At 39.0% G+C, this 27,136-nt stretch overlaps 1 protein-coding gene across 15 annotated transcripts in view; it reads right to left on the bottom strand.

Annotated features, from left to right (window-relative positions):
* Nucleotides 1–27,136, bottom strand: part of iqsec1b (IQ motif and Sec7 domain ArfGEF 1b) — a 169,645-nt gene that overhangs the window by 12,984 nt on the left and 129,525 nt on the right. For 11 of the 15 annotated variants that reach the window (XM_079858212.1, XM_079858224.1, XM_079858225.1 and 8 more), the window contains 2 exons: nucleotides 3,271–3,544; nucleotides 1,191–2,452 (listed from right to left, as the gene is read on the bottom strand). In XM_079858212.1, the coding sequence (XP_079714338.1) occupies nucleotides 1,191–2,452; nucleotides 3,271–3,544 (1,536 nt within the window). Of the gene's footprint in view, nucleotides 1–1,190; nucleotides 2,453–3,270; nucleotides 3,545–9,357; nucleotides 9,592–17,152; nucleotides 17,314–27,136 lie in introns of those variants that run through there. The other 4 variants (XM_079858215.1, XM_079858221.1, XM_079858217.1 and 1 more) reach the window with 3 other exon arrangements.

Here is a 27,136-nt window from a genome sequence, read left to right on the forward strand (position 1 = left end):
TAAAACAGTAGAGCATGGCGGTCAAAAGATATAGGTGTGATCACTTGAATGTAAGTCGCTTTGGATAAAGACATTTGTCAAATGCATAATTGTAACGTTTAAGGTTTACAAATGTGTAAAGTATAATAGAATTGAATGTCAGCAACAATTCACATAACGTAATGTGCTAACAAACTTTTAGCTGTGTCAGAAATAATATAACAAAGAAGCAAAAGGTGAACGTGAGTGTGGGCATGCCAAAAAATATGATACAATAAAATGTTGGGTAATGCGTCATTATCTCTTAAGGATAGGGTAGACATTTTTTTAAACACTTTTTGTTATATGGTTGAAACTTTTCACATCCTGAAAGCAATCAATAATAGAAGTGGTCTAAATATTAAAACAAGTACAGTACAAATGACTTCTGTGGAAGTCTCAGAACCAAAAAATGTTATCCTACCAGCCTGTCAACATGTATTTCCATACCTCTACGCACCCTGCTCGCACAGACATCGCACGTCGTCAGCGCGCTCCGTAATGCTATGCACAGTTGTAGACAGACAGTCAACCGAGTGCCGCAAACAAACAGCAGTTTGTTACAGTTCCTCCTGAACCAAAACAATGAGCTTATGCTGCGTTCACGCCATGCCATCTAGCTTGCTATTGCTAGCCTCTCCGAAATTGCCTACCCTACCTTTAAATGTGAAGGGTATTCAAAATGTCTTTATACTAATGTATCGCTCTTGTAACTGTAAGGAAATTAGTTAAGGTGTGGTCACAATGCAGGAGAAATGCAGTACGCTCAATAGGAATCCACACAATCTGGAATTTTGCGTGAGGGGCATGTGAGGTAAAAAGTTCCCGACACAGATTTCACATCGGATTCAAGTCTGTTGAACTTTGAACACACAAATTCGCTGCATTTAGTAATATGAAGCTTCTTGGTTTGGAAGCGATCCTGTTAGTATGCTGAGCTTCATGCTGTTTCTCTACACTATTAACAATGGACCTAATTTGTCTGTAAAATTTAGCCAAAGTTTTGCTAATGTGACTGCGCCTTTACAGTAACTGAGTGCGAAGTTAGCTTATAGCAAAAAATGTGGATGTTTTACGCAAAGAGAGGAAACTGCCGTCTCTGCACTCCACCAATATAATCTTTTCCCAACTAGCTTTCTACTACCAAAAGCATGCATTCATACTTCACCTACTTGTTGAAAAGGTTCAGGCCAATGCGGTAGTGCCTCTTGCGGATGATATCATTGCTGAACGCTGGGGAGTCCCAACTGTTGCGTGTTTCCTTATGATACGTCTGCTTGCTGAGAGTCTGCTCTCGAAGACTATCCCTGGATGAGGACTCTGAACTGCAGTTGATGGTATCGTTGGAATTGGAAGTGCTGTTGATGCTGTCATTATCGCCGTCTGAGAAGTCGGACTCTGATTTGCTCTGCCGGTTGCCGGTGCCATTGATTGCCAGGTGGCTTTCCAGCTGCCGCGGCCGATGCCGAGGAGCCTCGTCATCTCTAGCAGGTCCCCGTGGTGGGAGCGCGTGAGAGGGGATGTGTTTTGGGCTGCCCTGCTGGCTGGCGATGCCCCGATCATAAGCGTTCTGTCTTTTGAGGGAGCTTCGGTCAGAGCGGTCACTCAGCTCAACTGAGCTATCGCTGGGAGGTTCGATAGTTAGCAGGGGTAGGTGGTCTATTCTCAATCTCTGCTCTTGACACTCCAGAGACGGGGTGCTGCGGCAGCTAGTGTCCGTGTCACCCTTTTCATCTTTATGAGCTAGAGACCAGTAGTCCTGCGAGGAGTTCAATGAACGTAGACGAAGATCTGACTCCGTGCTAGAAGGTCTTTCAACTGATTGTGTTAGAGGAAGAGGAGGGGACAGATCTTCCTCATCTATATAAAGTGTCACATCACTGTAGGATGCTGTCATCTCATCTCGCTTACGGTGGTCACTGCTGTGGGAAGGCTTGACCTGGTAGGTAACCTCTTTCTCAATGTCTGGATGACCTCTGGTTGACTCTGGCTGTCCCTCGTCTCCATGTAGGCTGCGACAGTTCAGAGCATCATCTATTGACTCTGCCAAAGACTTCACTTGTCGAGAGAAAACGTCCTCCAGCTCAGTAATGGCATCCGTGAAATCGCTCTGGACCACAGGTGACTTTATGTTGGCGGGGACCATTTCCCCGCGCTCCGATTGCACCAAGGCTCCTAGTTTAGAACCATCGTCGGTAAGAGACACCTGCTTCCCCTCAAAATAGGAACTATGGACTTTTTCAGGTCCTTCAAACGAAAACTGCATTCTCATATTGGATAAAACTATGCGTCTGGACATGCGGTTCTCCGACATAGAACTCCTGAGGCGCTCAAAGTTCTTATTCATCTGATATTGGCGGAAGGCAGTCTGGATCGTGCGTGCAGCATGTCGGGTTATAAAACGCCCTCCATACTTGCGCTCCAGCATCTCCACCTGTGGAAACACACAAAGATTATGCACCACTTTTAGTGATAGTAGCAAACTCACATGCACAAATGTCCCTCCTTCTTTAGTCTTACAGAATTTTGTTGTTGATGGGACTTAAAAAGCATTTTGTCCTCCCTCCCATGACACAACATGACTTGACCAAACCTCAAGCCCAAAATGGTAAGCAACATAAATAAAAAAAGACACACAAAAGCCACACATGGTATTAACTAATAAAGCTTGGGTATTTTGCCAGGTAGGATGGATAAAACTCACCATTTCATCCCCTTATAAAGGCATTGAGGACTGAAGAACGCCTTTAGCACGGTACCTAAGCAATCAGTTATAACCTACTCCCATGCTAAAGCCAGCCCAAGACCTTTTTAGCCTGAAGAATGGGCAGAACTAATCAAATTTCTCAGCTCTGTGGGACCTCACACAGAGACGGTGGGCAGCACGCCTCTGGATAGTACCACTCTGAATATGAATCACTCTCCCAGCATGCATTGAGTTATGATTCTCATCTCCCAAATCCAAAAAAGCTCTCATTGATCTCATATCAGCCTTTGGGTGTATTAAATGACTTCATATGAAAGACATGCAGTCAGCACAAGCAAGGAATTTATGTTCAACCAACTACAATAAAGTAGATTTATTTACACAGTCCTTTGAGGGGAAGTACATCAAGTATAATATGAAGCCACTGAACCTCAATCACACTCCCTCTGCACCATAACGGCTCATCGCAATGTGAATACAAATAGTTGGTGGAGAATTTATGGTTTCTTGGTAGCCTTCCAGTTAAAGATCCTGAAGAACTCTACCTGTTTGTCTTGGAGGTCGGTGGAGAGCTCATAGCTCTCAGACAGTGATCGGGAGCGTTTGATGGCCTCCTCCTCTGCCTGCTTGCGTAGGATCGACTGGGAATGCTGGAGTTTGGGTCGCCGGGGGCGCTGCCGTACCTCGTGAGCGTACAGTGGTGGGCCGTCGAAGTGCTCGCCACTGATGATGGCACTGCGGCTCACCGGCCCTCGTAAGTAACCCCCACTGTTCTCTAGAGAGGGGCCCGCCTCACCGCCCGGAGCCTCACCTTCCACACTGTACAGGGAAAAAGAAAGAAATCGTAAGTATTGTGGGTTAGAATAGACAAAAAAGGAGCATAAACAGTTCATACTGTCAAATGAATGAGGCATACCAGCAGGGATTCGGATTTTGATTCAATTCTCATTATGATTCAATGAGTCAGTTGTTCGAGAATCAGACTATACTACTTGCGTGGTATGTTTTTGATTTACTAAAAGGAACCGACTTGTACTGTTCTGTTGCATGAAATGGAAAGATGTTTCGTGTCATTATTTCGTGGTCTTTTATGGCATAACATTCAATACAGACTGCATATTCAGATTCATAACTATGAAGAAATATGAAGATTCAGACAAAATTCTACAGGCCAGCACTAACCGCTTTATACAGTAGACGCAACACATGCAACCGTGTTTTCCCAGACACAAATCAAAGTTCATTGTAAATCCCATTATCCACTCCCACAAGCTTACACGTGAGGTCACGAGCTGAACTTTATAACTAGTGTGGAGGTATAAAAGCAAACGACTATGTTTATAGCAACACGTTGTGGTATGATGCACCTCTGTCAAGATAAGTAAAGAGCAATGATTACAAACACTTCCTATTGGATGTTCAGGAAACTTCCTTAAATGATTGATTAGGTTAGTATTTACCTTGGTGCTTTGGCATAATCTGTGAGTTTCAAACTATTATAACATACAGCCTCTATAGCATGTGTTTTAGCACCTACATTTCTCTAGTACTGCATACTAAGATAAAACATTCAAGCAGTATGACAGCGTTCACATACATCATGCTTACACACCAAACAACACACTCCGGGACGCAGAGCAGAGAATCAACAGCATAACTCCTACCTGTCAAAACCTTAGCAGAGGAATACCTTCTGTGGCAAATAACTTTTATTGCTCAAGGCAATGAGTAAAAGGAGAACTGTGACACATTCGTAAACAATCACACACTTCAACCAGACACTTCACGCCACCTCTAATGTGATTGCTTGGAAAGGTCAAAGTATAACAAGGGTTATTTGATTAGAAATATCAGTTATACCAGTGAAAGAGATGACAGATAATAGTAATATAGGAATGCATAATATATTGATAGATATCAGCTATATACATATCTGGGTAACACTTTAGTTTAGTGCCCAATTCTCACTATTAACTAGTTGCTTATTTGCTTATTTCTATTTAATAGAAATATTGCTCCAAGAAGACATCCTACTTGGTCAGCTGTCACTACTGTATATACTTTGAGGTAAAGATCTCAAAGCTAAATCTGAATTATTTCAGTACATGTTTGTTTTGCACGAATACTGCTTCTCATCAACACACTTTCTTGCATCAGCTAAGTGCCAGTAGATTAACTTTCTAGATTAAGTGCTCTTCTTTTAATTAAATGAATTTGTGTGCAGTAGAGCACTCAGTATTACAGAGATGAGAACACTGACAAAGTCAGATTGATTGAATTTGTTCATCTTGTATAGGGGAAAGCGACCAAGGTGTGGGTATATAGAAGTCGGAGCATTTGTACTGTTTGTAGGCGTTTCCAATCTTGGATAAGACAATACGAGAGCTTGGTGTAGTTTGACTTCAACAAGTAATATCCTCAGGAGGCAAGCTCTATTGAGCCGATGAGACCCCTTATACAATCCCCGGAGCTAGTGCTGTGATCCTCAAATGACATACAGAGGATATGCCCGAGAGATGTCAGGTCGAAGAGATAGACTGTTCTCACACCTTTTGACACGTCTGTATACACCTGCTGCTTCTCTAAAAAATGCTCTGAACTACAGAGTCAAAGGGGATGTCGCCACAAAAACATAAACATGTTTCCTCAGAGTCACAGGCCATGGCTGTAGAATCGATTACAGTGCATAGGGACAACAAGAAGGCTAAATGAATGTCTCCTTTATACGCTCCATACGGCACAAAGCATGCCACAGTAATATATATTTACTGGTTTTAGATCCTTAACAGAAAAGAATAAATATTTGGGGAAAAAGAAGTACAATTTCATTGTCAAGTTCTGAGATTTTTTTTATTGTTGTTGTTGTTAATTAAAACTAAAAATATAAAAAATGGTTTCCGTTAAATGAAATAAGCGGAAATTAAATATAAAAACATTAGAAATGTTCCCTTGGCCACTAACTGAAATAAAATAATTTGGGTTGACATGCTAATATTTATAAAACTAAAACTGAAATATATATCAATTAAAGCTAAAAAAAAAAAAGTATTTAAAAAACAAGAACAAAAAAATAAAAATTATAAAAGCAAAAAAGAAGCAAATAATAAAATTACAAAAAAAAAAGAAAATTCAAAATATCATAATATGTAAATAACACTATAAATTAAAAAAACATAAATTTACAACAATTTTTAATGGCATAAATACAATCCAATAATTGGCCTAAAAAACTATTAAAAAAATACTACTGATTAAAAATCACAATGTGCATAGATACACATCAAATAAACACTTCAGTTTAAAGCTGTATGTGAACTGACATTTGTTCATGAATTAGAACCCACTATATGTTTCCGATTTAATGAAAAGAACCATATCAACCAGTCATAAATTTCAAGAATAAGACAACCCCGATAGTGTTGTCTTTTCAATGCTGTAGATTTAGTAGCACAAGGTTCTCAATTCTCAACCCTAGTACTGCCTGTATTATCATGCAGAGCACATTGGGGTGTCTCTGAGAGCCAATGACATGACCTCCAGACATCACCCAGAGTCAGTGAACACACATAAAGCCCACCTGCCGCTCTGAAGGACACAGCTAATGAGGGGGTAAGATGGGTAAAGTCAGAGGTTATATATAGATATAAAGGTTAATACAATGGCCTTGTTTCATGTATTCCTACATGCACACTTAAATACTACCGCCCTGCCCACAGTGTTTGGTAATAAAGGAAGATGAAGACATTTTGTTACACATGATTGTACATTATATGAAAACACGCTGCAAGGTAATTCAGATGATGAATTTGGCAGCTAATTTTCCCACATCTTTGCACTGAGGCCACCCGGCTCGAACGGCTTTCAGTGTCTGCCGCCTGATGTCTCCTGAAAGAGCTCTCAGCGGGTCCCTTGAAGGGTGGCAGCAAATACAATTTTCATTTTGTTTGGTAGCCTTCTCATCTCTCTGAGGAGAACCAGGGTATTTTCAAAGTCTGACTCCCCCTAAACCATGATAGATGACGGTGTCTGAAAAAGTTGCAATTATTGTAAACACAAGCGATATAAAATCCTTTGAGGATGCCAGATGACAGGTCTGAGAATAGATTCAATGAAAAATATCAGAAAATAAATACTTGGAAGTGTTTTGAGATCATCACAGTGATGGTGTGGGGCAAAATGAACAACTTTCTGAAATGGAGGACATTAATTCATCTTAGAGCAAAAAAAAAAAAACATACAATGGCCTAAATGTTCAAGGTCGAGTCACTAAGTTTAAACTACAAGGAGGGATGAAGCTGAATGACTGACAATCTAGCTCTCATTTTAATTTTCTGCCTCATGTTATTTTATAAGACAGTGAACACAGCAGCAAATTGAATTTAATGAGGGAAAAAAAAGCCTGATTTAATTGAGCCGAGGGCTGCGCTCTTAAATCTATACGCTGCAGTTCAAAACACTAATTAGAAATAGGTTCATTGTTAAAACAAACACAGATTAGCTTAAGTCCATCAAAATTTAACTTCCATTCTTGTAATGAAACAAACAGACCACTAGGGGCAACAATGAGCATTTCAGAATTTAGCCAACTTTAAATGGATAGTTCAGGGATGGGCAACTTCGGTCCTGGAGGGCCAATGTCCTACAGAGTTTAGCTTCAACTATAATCAAACACACCTGAACAAGCTAATCAAGGTCCTCAGGATTACTAGAAAGTTACAGGCAGGTGATTTTTTCAGGGTTGGAGCTAAACTCTGTAGGACAGTGGCCCTCCAGGACCGAAGTTGCCCATCCCTGGGATAGTTCAACTAACATAATACATTAAAGAAATCAGCTTTAAACAACATGAGGGTGAGTAAATTATCTTAAAACTTTCAATTTTGGCTAAACTATCCAAAAAACTGTTATACATATAAAACTATGTTATTTTATTACACTCAAATGTAGTTTACACACTATAGATGGGATTTTAGCAAACCAAGTGAAGTGTGGAGACAACTGAGGCTCTCTGTCATACTCAAATCTATAACTCAAGACAGCTGGCGAAGTTCTTTATTCTCCAGAGGGTCTCATTAGGCAGCAAGAGGAGGCGCCTCTATCGGACTAGTTTGGGCTCCAGTCACGTCCAGCTCAGAGAGATGTGGGAGGTTCTGACAAGGGTAAGAGAACGCAAGTGCTAACAAGATGGTGAGGTGTTAAGATCTGACAGAAGATGAAACGCACCGTCTCTTGCTTTCCCCTTTGGAGTTCACCTAAATGAGTCTATCAAAAGAAGACCTCTATATTATAGTGCTATATTACTAGTTTGAAACTCAAAGCCAAGAAACTATTGACTTACAACATGCCGATACAAAGAGGAACCAATCACCACTGGTTTCAATCATCTTAAATTAAATGCATTTTTTTTTACATTCAAACCCTGCAACAATCATAAGAGTCTGCAATAAGGCAATTTTTTGACAGCCATTTCTGCTGAGTTTATGTAACTTAAACCTTGTACTTCATCTAATTTGCTGTGAAGTTGAAGTACAGATGCTGAGTCTAACAAGGTAAAATAACAAGCTCATTTACATTTCACTTACCTAAACTACGTGTCATTTGAACTCTTGGGTGCTGCTTTTGGAGTCTTTTTCATGTTCTGAATCTTCAAGCTCTGAAGGTTTTTATTGCCACCCTTACACCTGACTTTAGTTTTTCCTCTATGCTATATGTTGAAGATTAGACAGTTAAAAACAATAAATGCTTTTATAAGCTAAACTCTTTTTGCTTATTATTTTTTCCAGGCTTGCAAAAAACATTATGTTGTGCTGTTAACACAGGTTACACACAAATCCACACTAAATCCAAGTTTGAGAGCATTAGAGGACCAATCAGGCTCCATTCACAAGCGTGGCACGTCGCATGAATGCAGCCCTGTTGATGACTGGGAAATGCTCCGGCATCTTGCATAAAGCACTTATTGTTCAAATAAAGCTTGCTTTACTAATATCACTAAGCTTATTCTGGTCTTACATGAATTTCAATGGGGCTGATCTACTAATATAAATACACATATCTCGATTTGTTGTTATTAATAAGATATTTTTTAGCTTGACTGAGCCAAGTATAAAGCCAAACAACTCACACAAATACTTCATTCATTAGCAAAAAAAAACATACAGAATGGCTGAAGTAGAGACCTCAAAAAGATATTCTTGTTGTAACTTTTTGACTAACACAATCAGCATTTTCAATCAGTGATGGATAGAGGTCATCATGAAAAGAAAAGACATTACAATGACATTAAAGCAATTTTCAGGCTAATGACATAAGATATAAATGTGTCTATCCGGTGCAAGATCAACTAAAACATCACTCAACCACACAACTAGAAGCAGAAGTGCGCTGAGAGCAACAATGGAGAGGTTTGCGCAATAGAGGAAGATCCCCCATAATTCAAAGCAGGTAAAAGAAACAAAGAACCACTGACCTGAATGTCACATAAAACATCTGTGATCTACTTAAAAACACACCCTGATACAATGATACACCCCGTCCCAATGCAAACAAACACAGTAGAGACGCACTTAAAACACATTTCTCATATGTACTTCTATATGTGTTCTGAAACACACGCACACACACTGAAGTCTTACCAGCTCCCCAGTTCCAGCAGAGACTGGCTTCTGTCTGAAGCGCAGTGCAAACACCACATGTCGATTTCTGATCCCTACAAACATCAACATCCCTTTGGCCTGTGGCTGCCCATCTCCTCGCCAGGCAAATCCGTCTCATAGGAAAAAGAGGCACGCTCTCAGTCCGACTAAAGACCTCTAAATCCTCACCCTCTCCGTTGCGCGTGCTCTTTCCTTCTCTCCTTTTTTCCTCTGACTTTGTGGAAGGGGTGCTCTGAGGGGTGTGCAGGGAAGGGGAGGGAATTCCACAGTCCGGAAAACTAATTACGTGATGGCGGGAATATAAACGACCAGCCCGACCCAAAGAGGAGGGAACGGGCCGGCCCGCCGAGTCTGGAACAACAGAGCCAAAAGAACTCAGGCTGGAAAGCCATGAAGGGATTGGGAAGCCCCTCTGGAATGACAAAAGGATGTGAGTCTATAAATAGCACGATCGCAGGATGGACTAAAACTAGATGGATTGGATGGAGGAAGTTCCGCTCGTTCTCAGGTTTCAACGGCTGCAGTAATATGAGCTCATAACGTGTTGCATACACACTTCAGACTGGACTGGAGAAGTGCAGCCAAAAAGCTGCTCCGTCAACGGCCAGTTTGCACACCCATGATGAATCCTTCTCAAACTTACAACCGAACCGTAGAATTTCTGAGCAGCTGTGTGGATTTCTGATGCATTAGAGTGATAGATAAAAAAATTCAATACAAAATGAGGCTCTCCCTCATGTCGTTTCAAACTGGTATGACTTTCTTTTCTTCTGTGGAATGCAAAATAACAGTTTTTGTCCATATAATGAAAGTCAATGGTGTCCAAAACAACATTGGACAACATTGAGACACTTTTCAAAATATCTGTATTTCTGTTCCACAGAAGAAAGTCACACAGGTTTGGAACGACATGAAGATGAGTAAATTAACTTTCATTTTTTTTGGGTGAACTCTCCTTTCAAGTGTAAAAAGCCTCATTGAGGAACAAACGCCTAAAAACTTTCTAAAGTACACCAAAATGTCAAAAAGTTGTCCAGCTGACGCCTTTTTCACAGACAAGGCTCTGCTGTCTAGTAAAAGAGGTCTAAAAACACACACACGCAGCCGTATTTATAGCTAACAGTTTGAAAAACATCTCTATAATCTTTTCCCTCTTCTGCCTCCTCCCGTCTACTTACATAAGGAGGGCGGCCTGGCTTACGCATTTCCTTTCTGACATCATTACCTAAACAATGGGCGTCGCTCAGGCAAAGCCCAGATGCTATCACTCGCCCGAGTGTGCAAAGTGTGCAGTTTGGACTGTCCGTGGGGTCCGAGAAAATAACCTCTCAATGTGGACTTGCGTGGTTTTAGGAGTCTCGTCGAAAAAGCCAACACGAATAGCTTCCAGGTGGAGACATCTTGGAGTTTGGTGTCTAACGGTTGAGAAGTGATGTTCTCTAATTAGAGTAAAAGCTCAAAGCTGTTCCCTAGTGAGAGCCCCTCTTATTTCCTGTTCCTTGCTCTCTTCCTGAACTAAGACTCCCTGAAGGAAGACTAAAACAGGTTGAAATTGGACCAAAGGGGTCCAGACAGCAGAATCAACATCTGTTCTTCTATGGTAGCCTCAAGTTGTACATGTGCTCTTTGTCAAAGATCTTCAGCTCTGAAGTGCAAAGCAGCAATGGGGGGAAAAATCACAGCAGGAATCAGAAATACTGATCTAGTATGTCCTTTCGGATCACATGGACCAGTTTGGTAATGTCTCTGCAAACATGGAATAAATAAAAGCATCTGTGAGGACAGGACATCTAATGAGTCAGAGGAGTCATGTGTTCAATAGCGCATGACTCACTCCGAAAATACAGTCTCCAAATGAGACAGACATGCAGAAATGCTGAAACATCACTAAAATAATAAATTACTACTTTGTATGTACAAATGAATGCAGTCGAAGTCAGTCAGGCAAAAGCCCATTATACTATTCTGTAGCTTATACGAAGCGGGAGGTCACTGTGACTTTTAGAGCCACCTGACAGAGTTCATTACTGAGGTCCTCAAATCTTTTAATGCTAAAAGGCTTGGAGAGCAATAAAATCTTTCCTGCTTGTCAGAGTGAAGCTTCAAGGAAAACAGCGTGACAAATTTATTCATTTGCTTCTAGGTCTACATATCTGTTACTCTATTGCACGGAACTCCTGCTAAAACACCACAATGACCATGGAAAACATCTATTCTACTATATATTTGAGGAATATTCAGCTATAAATCGCACTTGTGGTCTAAACAACAATAGGTTATTAATAATAATGAAGAAGTAAGCTGCTAAAGAAAATTAAACAATGACAATACAAACAAAATAGAAGAAAAACATAATCTTTAAACTAAAACAAGGGCCACAAATATTAAGCAGCAACGGTTTTCAACTTCAATAATAATAAATAAATAAAAACGTTTCCTGAGCACCAAATCAGCATATCAGAATGATTTCTGTACAATACAAATGGATTACAGAAATAGATAAAAGTCATTTAAATTAATGTATAAATGTAATATTTCACAATATTACCAATTAATTTCTTCCATATATTTTATCAAATAAGTTTAATGCGTCCTCTTTCAAAAATATTAAAAGATCTTACAGACCCCCGAACGTTTGGATGATAGTATATGCAGTATATGTAAACATGTAAGAAAAAAACAAAGATTACCCCTTTGTGTATGGATCTACTTTCTCTCGCCACGGATTCAGGATCTGCCGTTCAAACGTGTCAACGTCTCAGTTGGTAATTTAAAAACGCCACGTTAGAACTAGTAACTATAGTCAGTGTCTTTGTTTGTTTTTGCTACGTCAATGAAAATAGTTCCAAATAAAGACATAGCAGAACCACTGCAAAACACTCAACAGAAGTTGATGAATCATCGTTTATAACAAATCAGTTGAATGAATAATTCAATGACTCACTCATGCGTACAGTATTATTGAAGGAATCGGTTTAATGGTAATGATTCAATGACTCATTTAAAGACACTAACCACCACCTACTGGCGCTATGATGCAACACAGGTATAAATAAACTTGTTATAATTAATTGTTTTATTTTATTTTATTATTTATTCTATATATTTGTTATGAAGTCTCAATTCACCACTCGTTTTTTTTCATGCCTTTTCATTACCAGCTGTCTTTTATTCTTTCATTGCTATTTTCGGCCTGCAGTCTGGGCTGACAGACAGCTGAGTTTCCTGTGAACTCGAAAGACAGAGGACAGAGCCAATGTGTTATTCCAGGTCTGACTTCATTCTCATCTTTAATCCAAGGAACAAATTCAGATGAATGTGGAAAAGACGTATATTTGAAAAGAGCTGATTTTTCCTGTTAGCTCACCGCTGATTCCTAAGAAGCAAAACCTTGTGAATCTACAGTAAAAGTGTGAATTAAATTTCTGGCTGAGGTCACGGCATGGCTTAATCTATGATTTCAGTTATGTCTGTCTGGAAAAACCTCATTGTTGAGATATGTCTGCAGTGACACAAATCCCCAGTGTTATTCTGCAATGGATTTTGGTGTGAAATTACATGTTATCTACACTATGGATAATGAATTCATTTCTTTCCTTCTCAATAGTTACTCTCTGATCCTTCTTAAAGGGATATAGTACTTTTGTATTTATTTAATCACCCCCATTTCATTCCAAACCCATACGACTTTTCTTTTTTATTAATATAATATAATATAATATAATATAATATAATATAATATAATATAATATAATATAATATAATAAAAGTGAGTGGGAATATGGGCACCCAAAACAATAACAAAAGATATCTATATGACCATCTATATGTCTTTTGAAGCCACATTACAACTTACATGCAATTATTTTGCAAAAATACTTTTATAGTACTTTTATTTGTCATTTTGATGCTTGACAGCCCAGATCCCCATTCATTTTCATAACATTAAAATGAGCAACTAAGACACTCTTCAACATTACTCCTTTTGTTTTCCACAGAAAAAATAAAGTCACATAGGTTTGAGATGTCATGTGGGTAAATTGTGACTTTTTTTCTCCTTTTTTGAGTGAACAATACCTTTAAACACTTTTTTGATGTGAAATCAGAAATCTACAGACTAGTGTTTTCAGGTAACAACCACTCTGTAATCCATACAGCTACAAAACAATAACAACAATTACCAGATAGTACGGAATGATTTTAATGACCATCCCAAGGCACTTAACATGAGTTTTGTAATACAACTCACCCTCACTTCATGCACACATAATTATATGGCATTGGCCATCCACCCGACAGCCGCCTGAGCACTGAGACGCAGACACACACATTATAGCAGCATGTTTGCCTTTAGGTCCAGCTGTAATTTAAGCCTCTTTGAGTTAAATGCTCCTTGCACCCTTCTTAAACCTGATCAAATAGAAAAACAAGTGATCTTCCAGTCTGAGTAGCAGCGGTGGACTCGTAAAACTCCAGTTGACTGCATAGCTAGCTGTTTATTAGCAAATGCTGTTCGTTCTCCCACATCTAATGTCTGTAGACAGTATGTAAACTGACCCGATATTAATCTACAATTTAAATGGAGCAAATCCGTCCTGATTGACAGATAAGCGTTTCCTGTTTGTAAAGTTTGCAGACAAATTTGAATAGCACTATAAGGACATCTGAACGTGTGTGTTTGATCGGGGGATGCTGAACTATATTTGCAGTCCCCTCCCCCCATACGCCGTAGTGGAGCTTAAACATGCTTTTGGCTTCTCTTACAGGCCTAATCTCTAATCTGAGGGATCCTGTCCACGTGTGACCCTCCATCACGGTTCCCATCATGGGCTTTTGAGATGGATTAAGTGTTGCACAGTTGCATTCCCTCCATCCAATGCAAAACAACCACTTCTGCATCCAGACTAAAAGAGCAAATAGCTTCCCCGCAGTTCGTTTTTGCAGGGTCAGTTGTGGTCAGGTGCTTTTTACGGGCTTTGCTCTTCCACTTCGTCACCACGCTTGAAAGCTGCTTCACTGGACGAAATTGCACAGTCCCATTTACTGTACCTCTCTATGCCATCCAGTAGCGATAATACAACAAATGTGGCTTGTGATGGTGTTAGGCCTGTAGCACACCACAGACTCTATTTGTGTATTTTAAGCTCTTTCAGAGTCTGCTATACAGATGTTAGCCAATTGACTATTGACAAACAAGCTGCGAAAAAGTTACGAAAGTTGATTCGAAGCCAAAAAAGTGTTTGAAATTTTTTTATGTTAACTGCAAAATATGCATATATCTACAAATTTGTAAGTAGACGCTAAAGAGTGTGATTTGCTTGTCACGATTCTCTGATTGGCTGAGAATTCTCTGCAGAATCATGGGTAATGTAGTTTTTCACCTTTTTCAAGTTAATACCTTGTACGTCACAGAAGGTCTGTTTTATTGGTTTATAAGTTATCGTTAACAATCAATTCCCCTATGAAAAAAAAAAAGGAATAGGATTTTTATACTTGGAACCCAACTGCTGCACTATAATATATATAAAAAACGCCTTGAATCGGCCAGCCACTGAGAATCTAGCATTCAAAGCGCCATGTTTCCTGCACCCAAACCTGTGAAATAATTCAAAGACAATAAACAGACAACAAATCTTTCTATTGCATTTTCTTCGCTGTCTCCATGTTAAAACCTACATTTCAACAATGTAGCCTAGTAGTTTGACTCAAGAATAAAATACTCTTATGAGACGATTCTTCTAATGAATCAAACAAAAAGACTCACAAGTTACAGGTTTAAATCCGTTACAAATTTATATCTTATAAATTAAACAACAACAAAAAAGTTTTGCTTCATACAAAAACAGCATTGCTTTTAGTATGTCGTTTTAACCTATTATAAGAGGTTTGGAGGACAAGGCTTTGAATTTAGCTTGTTTAGGAAGTGGTATGTGTCTTTGTGTGAAAAACGACACAAAGCCTTTCTGTTGCTCAAGCACAAAGACAAACAAACAGGCTGGGCAGTTTCGACATGCTCAGACATTATCAGGCCCTAGACGAAATGACCACTGAGGTTGAGTCTAAATAAACAGAGTTTGAAGGACGTGCCTTGTTATCCTCCCTGTCTGCTCCCTGCCTCCCTCATGTGCTGCAGAGACAGAGTAGCGCCATCTAGAGCCGGAGATCTGCCGGGCAGCTGTCAAAGTCTCAAACACGGCGCTCCAGATCACCCCTAGGCTGACAGGCTTCTTACAGTGGGCGGACTGCGGCAGGCTGAGACTTCATTCAGCTGTCTGATACATGACCCTCATACTGCCAACTTTTGAGTCCATAAAGGAAGTAGACAGTGAAAACTGAGCAACAGACACAGCCAGGCTGCACAAGTAAGAAAGATCAAAATATCAGAGATCAAATATATCGGTATTGATGGTGAATCAAAACGATGTTGAATGTTTTTCTTAGTATTTATAATTTTACTATTTATTTAGCATGCAGGAAAATATGTGACCCTGGATCACAAAACCAGTCATAAGTAGCACGGGTATATTTGTGGCAATAGCCAACAAGACATTGGGTCAAAATTATAGATTTTTCTTTTATGCCAAAAATCATTAGGATATTAAGTAAAGATCATGTTCCATGAAGATATTTTGTACATTTCCTACCGTAAATATGTAAAACCTTTATTTTTGTGAGTGAATGCAGCACAATCGCGAACATTAATGGACAACTTTAAAGATTTTAAAATAGTTGTATCTCGGCCAAATATTGTCCTATCATAACCATACGTCAATGGAAAGTTTATTTATTTATATTTCAGGTGATGTATAAATCTCAATTTCAAAAAATTGACCCATATGACTGGTTTTGTCGTCCAGGGTCATATATATGGTTTAAAAGAAGAAAAAATAAAATTGTTGAAAGAAATATATCATTAGCTCAATCACAGGACATACAGTATTCAAATAGAGAAAGCAGTGTAGAATTGAAGTATTTCATTAAATAACCAAGCATCCAACCAAGTGCGACATTTCTTTTTGGCTAATAGGTTATTTTTTTGCTGTTTGATAAAACTTTAAACTATATAAGTTCAACAATTGATTGTGTTCTATAAATGTTGTTAATGAATGGAAAACATTCTGATATTTATGTACATAATTCATCGTACACTACCGTACAAAAGTTTGGCTGCGTTTAACGGCACTGCTGAAATCCACCCGCATTTGGCAGGTGTTAATGTCAAGCCCTGGTAAGAATGGCTAATGTTCAATGTCTGTAGTTATTAATTTTGCCCTCATGAAATTTAATCCAGGTATTGGTAATGAAATCAGAATAATTAGCCCTGATAGTACTTGGTCTCAAATCAAAAATCACGTAAGTGATCTCCCTCATTCCTAAAGCAAGGACAGCAAAGGTTTTTTGGTGTGCGTTTGTCTCTTTAGGGATGTTGATTGATGGGTAGTGACCAGGCGAGTCTCATCTCATCACAGTGAAAGATGTGTTGGTGGTGCAAGGGGTAACTTGACACATTCAGATCTCAGCCTCTCTCTACTCAGGGTTCAAGGTCGTTTTAGAAACTCAAGGACTGCAAAACATCACCATTTCACACATGAAGTCTCTGTTCCAAATCTTAATCTCTAATTACGCAGCAAAAATAAGTGAAGGCTATTTGCAGTTGTTTTCTAAACGTACGATATGTCATTGCTAATGCATAATTAGCTGAAAGAACAACAGACACAAAACACACTCTGCCAAACACACAAAAATCTATCAACATTAAAGGTGCTTAACCTACCCAGCCGTCAAAACACGACACAAATCTCCTCTCCCTCGCTTGTAGTTCCTTTACTGGAGTTCACCAAACATGTGGGCACTGCTTCTCCTCCTTCAATACGAAAGCTACACACACCAGCACCTCCCAACGCTACCGTCTGCTCCAGTCACAGTGTTAGCACTGGCACCAGGTATGTCTCTGCACCCGTCCTAACGTGTGTGTGTGTGTGTTCCAGCTCTGCTCAGGAAAGCGCAGGCAGTGGTTATGGGGAAGTGCTGTGTGTGTGTGTGTGTGTGCGGGGTGAGGTTTAAAGGAAGGGAGTGGTGCCTGTGACACACTGTAGAGGTTTGCTGTCTCTGAATTGTCAAAAGTGAATGTGAAACCATGCTGGAGACCTATGAAAAATAATCATATTTTCTTGTCATAATACAACTTATCTAAAGCCTATGTTTGCAAATGCACTCTAATCAGGGTTATTTTCATTAACTAAAACCATAAAAAACTAAGAACCACTAAGAACTAAAACTTAATAAAAATGATGTAGACATAAAATAAAAGTAAAAATTGACCTTTAAGTTAAACTTGAAAAGAGAGAATATGAAAATAAAATCGAATTGATCTAGCTTTACTAAACACTGTTATGAGGAATTATGAAAAATGAAAAAGACAATTTTTTTACCTGCAAAAAGAAAATCAATTTCTAAAACAGACACTTGGATATGAATAAATCTTATACAGGTGGGCCATCTGAGCCTTTGTAAAATCCTCTGTGAATTTCTAATACAAAAAGAGATGAATCGTTTTCATTCCTTGGTGTTCATACAAAGGAGGTGACACTGAATATTTCTTAACAATAATGTCCTCCGTCAGTGCGCGAGAAATTTATATGGTCATCTATTCTAGAGCGATCCCAGGGCTCATAACGTGCAGCAGATCAAACGATCGATTTCACTCGCACATGTGGGAAGTTTCACACAAGGACCTTTGTGAGAACTTCAAGGCGCATGTCAAAGTCATTTTCTCTCAGTGCGTAAGAATGCGGTATGAAACGAGAGAAGGGCTGGAGTGTTTTCAATTTGAGTGCTTAGGAAAACTTTGATAGCATTTCATCTCTTAAAAATTGTGTTTTATAAAGGATCACAGACCTGACATGTGGAAATTCCTCTTTTTTTATCAAAATGATTCAGAACTGTTCCTCCATGTCATTCAGCACCACCTCTTACAACATTTTATTATGGTTACCATAGTTTTGATCAAAATAGCATTGTAATTATGGTGACAGTAAGTATTGCAGTAGCAGTAAATAATCTCCTTGTTGTCTTACGGAAACCTCATATCTCCATATTTATTAAAAAGAGCTTGTGACTAAATCTCAGAAATCCATTGGATCATCTAACTCGTACAAAACTCATACAAACCACCCAGCCTCAATCGTGAATAAAGTGCCGCACACAGTTTGGACGTCTCTGCTTGTTTGCAGTGCAAGGGTAAATAAAGAACGGGTTGTTTGAACAAGTACAGTGTTTTCTTTACTCAAGAAACACCTCATTTATAACAGCTAATGTTTTATGTATTTGAGGAGTGGAGAAGAGTGTCCTAGTCTAGCATTTGTCTTAAATGGCCTGTGCGAAGCACTTCATCTTTTATAACATGAGATTTTCCCCAAATGACAGAAAAAAAGTGAGCGCCCACAATAATAATCTTTTACATTGTAATCCTGCTGCTGTGCATCCCTGTGTTTAATAAGCAGAGTGTACGCGCGTTGTGGACCCACCTATAGGCGCACATTACTAACGTGGTCTTTAAATAACAAAAAAGTAATATTGCGCCATTGACTTTAGACCAGGTTTCAGTTGGTCAATGGCGCAGTCTATTTCTATTGCCTCAAAATAGCAACGTGCCAACAATGCGCCAGAACACACCTCGTTTTCAGACCTGCACGCCCATGGGCGCACAAATGGGCGCAAATGCATTTGCTATTTAAACAACGTGGCGCAGGACGTGAAAATGATAACTGCGTCGGACTGAAACTAGCAAAAAACACTTGCGTCGTGCTTGGCACTGCATTGCGCCGGGTGTAAGATAGGGCCCAAAGTGACCATAAAGCCACATTATCAACTTTAATTGTAGTAGAACAAACTGTAGTGGAAAAAAAAACTGTAGTTACCATCATTAATGTTTGTAAGAGCCATATTTAAAACCAATATTTTAAATGGTGTAATGTTTCTATGCCTAATTGTATCATCATCTTTACTGTGGCAAGTAATAACTGGATAAACAACCATATCTCCATATCTATCTAAACAATTTCCAAATCAAAAACATAACCTAGACCGGAGATGACCAGGTGGTCTTATTCAGCTTCTCTTGCTGATTGACGGAATTTGCAATTTCAAGGTCAGGGCAGAACAAAACAACACAATTTGTGTCAGCCATTTAGTTCATGAATACCAATGAAATTCCATTACATGCTGCCCTTCCACAGCTGAAATAATGAAATAATAAAAGTGTTACGGAAAATCAATGTGAAACATTGCATTTCAATGCAAGCATAAATTCAAGGAATGATTGAATATCACATTATGATGCATATAAATATTTCTGGTGGCAAACATCAGAATACACGATTTGAACAGATTAGAACTTTATGCCGCAATTTAACAAAAAAACAAACAAATTCAGTAGATGAGAGCATTGACCTGTATGTTCTGGTACCCCTGGCAAAATGCTTCACTTTTAGTGCCAGTTGAGTACGTTCTTATAAAAGATAATTGCTTGACATAAACCGATCCCTGTAAAATTCAAGCACACCAACATGCGCTGAAAATGGTTAACAAACTCCTATAAAACGCATATTTTTCTATAAATTCCAAACTAGCTTACTTGAGTTACCTGCTGAGGTGGTCTCAGGCAACATTTGCAGTTACACAAATAGTGTAGCACATCTGGGAGCTGTCGAGAGTAACCTTTACAAGGGGCATTCAGAAGACGTGTAGAGCAGTCCATGCATACCGATACATATACGCAACACAACTCTGCTGCTCACTGCTTATAGTGATCTAGAACCAGTTCTCTATAAAATCATCAATAAAAAATAAAATGTAGCATAAAAAACATATGTTCTGTGAATATGACCTACATTAGATTTCTATTTATTCTGCATACCTCAACTTTACTCTAAATTCAACATCAGCTACAGTAAGTTAGCTAAGTAAAAAAGCATGTAATCTGTGGACCTTCTGCGCTAAAGAAATCTGTGTAGCTCTGATTTACACATGGTAAAACGTGATAAACAAAACAGAGTACTACATGCTCGGCTGAATTACGTAATCAACTTACCCAAAATATTCAATAAATGAGCATCTGTGGGCACAGAATCTGAGTGGGTCTACTTCTTATTAATGCCTCTTTGCTTTTATTAGCAATCATTTGGAGTTTTATAGCAAAATGAAATAGTACTTATGTTGTGTGGACTTTCAAATCTAATCAAAAACACCCTTTAAAACTGTTTGTGCATGCCAAACAACCAGGCTTGAATTGTTAAAACAACAAGCTATTCCATCTTTCAATCAGAGCTTTTGTTCTAACCACTGTAGTCCTACCCACTGTGCAATCTCATTGGCCCAGAATCTCTCTCCTAATAAGATCAGATTCTGATTGGTTCATCGTGTCACTTCACACAGCGGTTTCACACTCAGCGTAAATTTAAACAGTTCATCATCTGGATAGTACACTGTGTTATGTACATACTAATCATACTAGCACACTTATTTTTCAAGGGCCATTAATAAGTGGAGGCTGTATAATGCAATTTTTAAAAATATTCATATCTGGATAGTTTTTAATAGTCTAAGAATTTTTTGGAGAAGTGACTGCAGTTTGAACTGTGGTCACTTCTGCTCAAAACAAACATAACCTGGTGAAACCACTGTGAAAGCGGATGTGTAAACCTTTCTTAGGCCTCAGGGTCAAATCCTGACCATCCCAGAAATCTTTTAACTTTCTTTACAAGCTTGACTGAAGCAAGGCTGCGCTGATCAAGAGATTTTCTCCAAAACATTCCCCTCATGTTGACAGCATGTTACCAAACTTAAGCCACAGAAGTCTATATATACATAACTGGGCGTGACACCCTTCTGATGATAATCAGACCATTTCTTGTCAGGCTTGAGCAAGGTTGAAAAAACGAACTATATGATTCAAATGAATGAGAAGTCAATGAATGGGAGCCCTTAAGGTATTAATTGCATGATTTGTTGTGACAGCTAAAGAAAAAGCAACGGAAAGAATGGCAGTATAAACATTGCGTGAGAACAATATTTGAAGAGTTCCATCTTATTAAATATTGCTTTTCTATAAATGTGGTGCTGGAGGGTCCGCAGAAAACTTAATTAAAAAATGTAATTTGAAGGGGTCCTTGATTATGATTTCACTTTTTTTTTACTTTAGTTAGTGCGTAGGCTAATGTTGCTGTTTAAGCATAAACAACATCTGCAAAGACGCTTACAGTTCAATTCAAAGGGACATATTTTCTTTTACAGAAATCGCTTTTTAAGGACTACAACAAATGGCTGGTCTGAATATCCACTCTGAAACATCCTGTGAAATCCGTGTTTGCTAAGTCCGTGCTTGAAATCCGCTCAGCAAGATCCTCTTGTTCGTTAACATTGTCAGGGTCTGAATCAAGCTCGAAATGGTTTGAAATCGACGCCATCGTTAATATTTAACATCTGAGTAGAGCTTGCGGTTAAGAAGGGGCGGGACATTTCCTGAACACACGCTAAGTGCTGCCAATCACAACACACTGGGCCAGCTAACCAATCACAGCACATTTCAAGCAGGCTTCATCGAAAACGATGCGTTCAACCAGACTGGGGATAGAGGATCTGTAATAATGTAATGTAAAATATGTTTAAAATAATGCGTTTTTTAACAATCAGGCATGAAAACATTTTCTAGTACACCTCAAAAAACAAAAACAAAACTTTGTAAAAGGGCATAATAGGACCCCTTTAACAGCAAGAAATAAAAACCATATATACGCACACACACTCTAACCTTTTTATGTGGCAAGTAATTGTTTATGTGGAATTTCCTCAGAATAGCGTGTCAGAGGATCTTACGATAAGGTGATGCGCTGCTGGGATAATGCAGCCTGTCAGAGCTGACGTAACCAGCAAACCGCAGCAATGCTTCAGTCTGTCCCTCCCTTCAGCTACCTAGAATCTGTTTCTTTAACTCCACATGTAAGGCAGCACATGCTGGCACATGCACACACACACACGCACACGCACACACACACCCTACAGGCAAACATCTGCAGTGCTAACACTGCAACTCCGTCTACGCCTCATCCCATAAAGCAGCTTTCAGTTTTGTGCACTTAAACAGTGATGTGTTTCCATCGGTCACACAGAGGCCATTCCTCTAAAACCCACTTTTGAAATCTTTCAGAGCTTGGCACAGATTTAATGACTCATTGTCTTTCATATCCAAGTAGAAAATAAAGCCGATGTGTGTAATTTAGGGTGTGCTCACTTAGTTAGTTCGGTTCTCTTGGTTCTTTTGATCCGGACCAAAAAAGAAAATGATACATTCAGTCCTGGTTCGCTTAGCATTCACACGGTCATTTTTAACATTGGCCCTAAAGATACAAAACAAAAAACAGCTTTCATGACCTAGGACTATATTTTGTGATGGAATTAAGCGAACATCCGAAAAAAAGTTGTGTGTTGGGCTAAATGCGCTCATTGTATGTGTGTGTACATATGGTGGAATTTTTACCAGCTGAGAACACACAGACAGCTTATAAAATGTGTAAAGGAGACAAAACAGGCACCAGGAACTCCACTGTTGCACACAAACTAGGATCTTCTGCCAGGAGAAAGCATTCCCACACCTGTATTGAACTGTAATGGGTAACGTAGATCTTATGATGAGAAGAACCAGGCATGCTTGAGCATTCTGTCCTTTTTAGGGTCGCATTTTGTGACACTTCATCCAGTTTTGACGTCTTTGGTCCATGTTGCGTTCATATTTCAGCCGAACCGCACCAGAGTTCATTTGGAAGCATACATTGGCATTGAAAATGTGGGTCTCTGCTTGTTCAGGGTTTGGATGGCAGCGTTCACACTTATTCAGATGAACCGCAGTAACAGAGCGATCACACCAGTTTGTTTTAATCGAAGTATACCCTTAGACACTAGTGGTGGCATTTTTGGTAATCCTGGAAGTGATTTAGTATCTTTTAATGATTTGTGTTCTGTCTAGGGAAACGAGCTCTTTATTATTGCAGCTCAGAGAGGAAGTGAGGTCACTTCCAAAGGTCACTTCATCCCATTCTCCTGTTTTCAAAGACTCGGCAAAAAATGCAGTTCCAGTGAAATGTTGCTGCCTTGTAAAGAAAGAGGCAAACATGCACACTACCTCCATATGCCTTTACTTATGCTCCTGCTGAAAGATGGCCAGGTGGTGATTAGCAAGTCCTGCAAACCTCAAACCCAAACAACCCTTCATCATCCTACACCTTGTTGTTACGACAAACACGGGCGCTGCATTCTTCTCCTCCGGATTCCTGGGAACTTTTTTTTTTCCTGGAGGAACAGGCAGACTCAGCTAAGGGGAGCCAAGCGGCAATTATCACAGAGCCTGCTGCAGATAGAATGAACCCACCGCAACAAATTACAAACGAACTTGACATCGTCTATAAACATGGGACTTCGCTAAATAACAAAAAGAATGTTTAAAGGGTTTGTTGACTTGGAGCCGACTACAACAGTGAATACTGCAGCATCCAAACAGTGTGTTGTTGTTCAGATTATAAAGATAACTATCTAGCTTTGCATATTTGTACTAAAATAGAAGGGTGAAATGTATAACAGTGCTGCTCGAATTGTTATATAAACCAAATAAACTATTTTCCAACAGGGATTATCTACAGTTTGTCATGGAAAGTTTTGTGTGGATATGGAGAGTGAATCACTACACCAGAGCTGACTAGACAGGTGGCTTCAATAAGCACTAAAGCAGAAATAAATCATACCACTGAACAGAAACACACTGAGGCAAATTAACTAAACAGCTGCATTACTTTTTTGCATTGTATTTCAGTGCCATTCACGAACCACTCGCAATCCAATTTAACTTGATGCTAAATAGAGTACTTAACACTTATTAATTAACAAACTTTTGGGGACCGGAGAGGTGTCAGTCAATACATGGGAAAACTAAGCTTATTTGAAAAAGTAACTCAGATATTTTGTTGTAAATTTAAAAGCATTGCTCTACTCATTACATGGAAAGGTAATCTGATTACGTAACTCACGTTACTTGTAATGCGTTACATCAAATGATCAAATCCAGTTCTTGATCATTCGTGGTAAATATAATATCATGTCTCATTCCCTACGATCTGTCCTCCCAACAGAGGTTGGAGGCTCCCAACATGACACAGCAGATTTGGATGAGAATACCACTGCTTCTTACTGCATCAGCCCGGCTTTGCAATATGTCATGGCCAATGATTTCGAACTTACGTTCTGAATACTAATATAAAGACAAGTCCTGCAGCATTTTAAAAGACAGGACAAATTCTGGTGGAGCAAACGTTCCTCGGGCCACATGAAATGCAATCATAATCAAAGATTTAACATTTATTTTGACCTAAAAGGAAAGAACTGGCTTGATATATCATCCATTGACAGAGGACAGAGCTGAATTCTAATTTGCTTGACCTCAATTTTCAAAGTTATTTTATTTATATATTTCAGCCAGTTATTTAAAGTACCAAGACAGCTGGTGTGTTAGCCATCAAAAGGTGTCAAAAAATGCATTCATTTAAATAATATTTGCACAATACAAATTGGATAACAGCTGCAGAATATATACAGCTTTTTGATTCTTTACATGATAAGCAGTTCGTTTCAGTCGTCATAAGTCTATTTCTAAAAAAAAAAGTTATTATTTGCCGCCCACAGTGGTTTAGGATTAATGCCAGCTTTCCATATGATGCTTAACAACAATGTCTGATGACATATTTCAACGGTTTTATCTGTGGATCTGTGATCATAATCAGGAATAACAGAATAACAGATCTCTGTTTCCGAGAACCACGTCAACTGAAATCCTGAAACCGCCCACACACCCAATCTGATAGCCACCATCGCCGTCACATTGCCACATCCACATCACACAGCCAAACACACCAGCAATCCCCTTGACACAGCTGGAGCTGTTTGACAGAAATAGACTTGTTTTGTTATGGCCCTGTGAATCCCTTGAGGAGAGCAGCCATAATAACGGCAAGATCGCACATGGGAGAATCAAACCCCAATGTCAAACTCACCAACTCATCAGTGCCCGGAGAGATCATTCAGACCACATGACTGTCAGGATCTGTTCGGCTCAACTGCACAGTGACCAAAGAAACTTGGAACATTAGTATCATATCGCATATTATTATGCTGTGTGATTCATCCTTGTTTTTTGGTAAATGTGTGCGAAGATGACTGTGTAAACCTTGGAAAAGGTCTGAAATATTCTTGATGAGTCATGCACGGTTGGATGACTAAACAAATGCACAGCTGTTATCAATGCCACAGTAGAAACAACATATTTTGGCCTGTTTTGAGCTTGATCTGTGGGCACAAATATAGGAATAACCAGCATAGACATTAGAGGGATGGCTCACCACAAAATTTAAAGGACAAGTTCGGTATTTTACACTAATAAAATTGGTATTTTATTCGGTATTTTACATTTTACAGCATCTTTTGCAGCGATTTTTGTGTGAGCATATCAGTGGACACCCCTGACCACTCGGTGAGTTTCACGTCTTTGGAAACGAAAGTTTAATGTGTTTTAGGAAGGAGTGTTCCAGTGCACCTATACACCCAGTCTACTGGTGTTTGGGGAAGCGAAAGAAACCTAAAATTCTCGGGACAGCAGCATTTGTCCAAAATTTAATCTTAACCGTTCTATTTCATCAGAAACGATCTGTAAACAGGGCTTTAAGTGTAAAATACCGAACTTGTCCTTTAATGCCTTCATGGAAGTGGTAGGTCATCCGGGTACTTTTCGCCTACTGTTTTTTCAATACAACGTATTCGGACAAACTACTCTGTTGGCGGACAGTTTTTATCATACTATATAGTAGGCAAATATTCGATTTCAGATGCAGTGTGAGACTTCTCTTTTGTCTTCCACAGAGGAAAGAAGATCAGGTTAGGAACGAAATTCTGTAAATGATGACAGAATTAAAAATTTTGGGTTAACTATCCCTTTAAGTGCCCTCAATTATTTCAAGCAAATCTATAGCTCTATTTATTATACAGTATAGTGTATATAATATATACCCAATATATATTATTGCAAGCTAATATATAGGACTACCTGTTATCGCTGATATCAGCTATTTGTGTTGTTTCCAGAAACATTTAACTGGCATAAAAAAATAAACAAATTAAAACTTAAAAATGAAAATAAATCATTGTAAATGATACACGTGATTTTAGGCATTACAACATTATAATGAACAACATGAAACATTAAACAGCCAACATTGAGTATAATATACAATATAATAGACATCATACAATATAAAAAACCCCTCTGAATTCATCAGATATGGTGCCGATATAGCCTATGGTACATACCTACAATATGAAAGCAGAGCATCAATTTATGTTGAAAATACTACTGGTTCTACCCCACATGATCACATATTTCAAGTATGTGACTAAATTTAGTATCTAATTACATCAGCAGATCCAAAGATAGTTCAGCTGACACACATGTGAGTGCAAAAACACCACCTGCTCAGATAAGTCTCGCTGAATTCATAACCAAAAAGAATGATTATTGCTGCATTATCTGATACAAAGCAGCTTAATGCTGCATAATCTTGCCCCAAACCGAAAATCCACATCCCAAGGATACCCACCGCAGTCAAAACACCAGAAAATACCGGGGGCACAGTAAAAGCAGAACAAACAGCTTGATGTCAGC

The sequence above is a fragment of the Squalius cephalus genome, assembly GCF_949319135.1.
Source record: "Squalius cephalus genome assembly, chromosome: 22".
NCBI lineage: Eukaryota > Metazoa > Chordata > Actinopteri > Cypriniformes > Leuciscidae > Squalius > Squalius cephalus.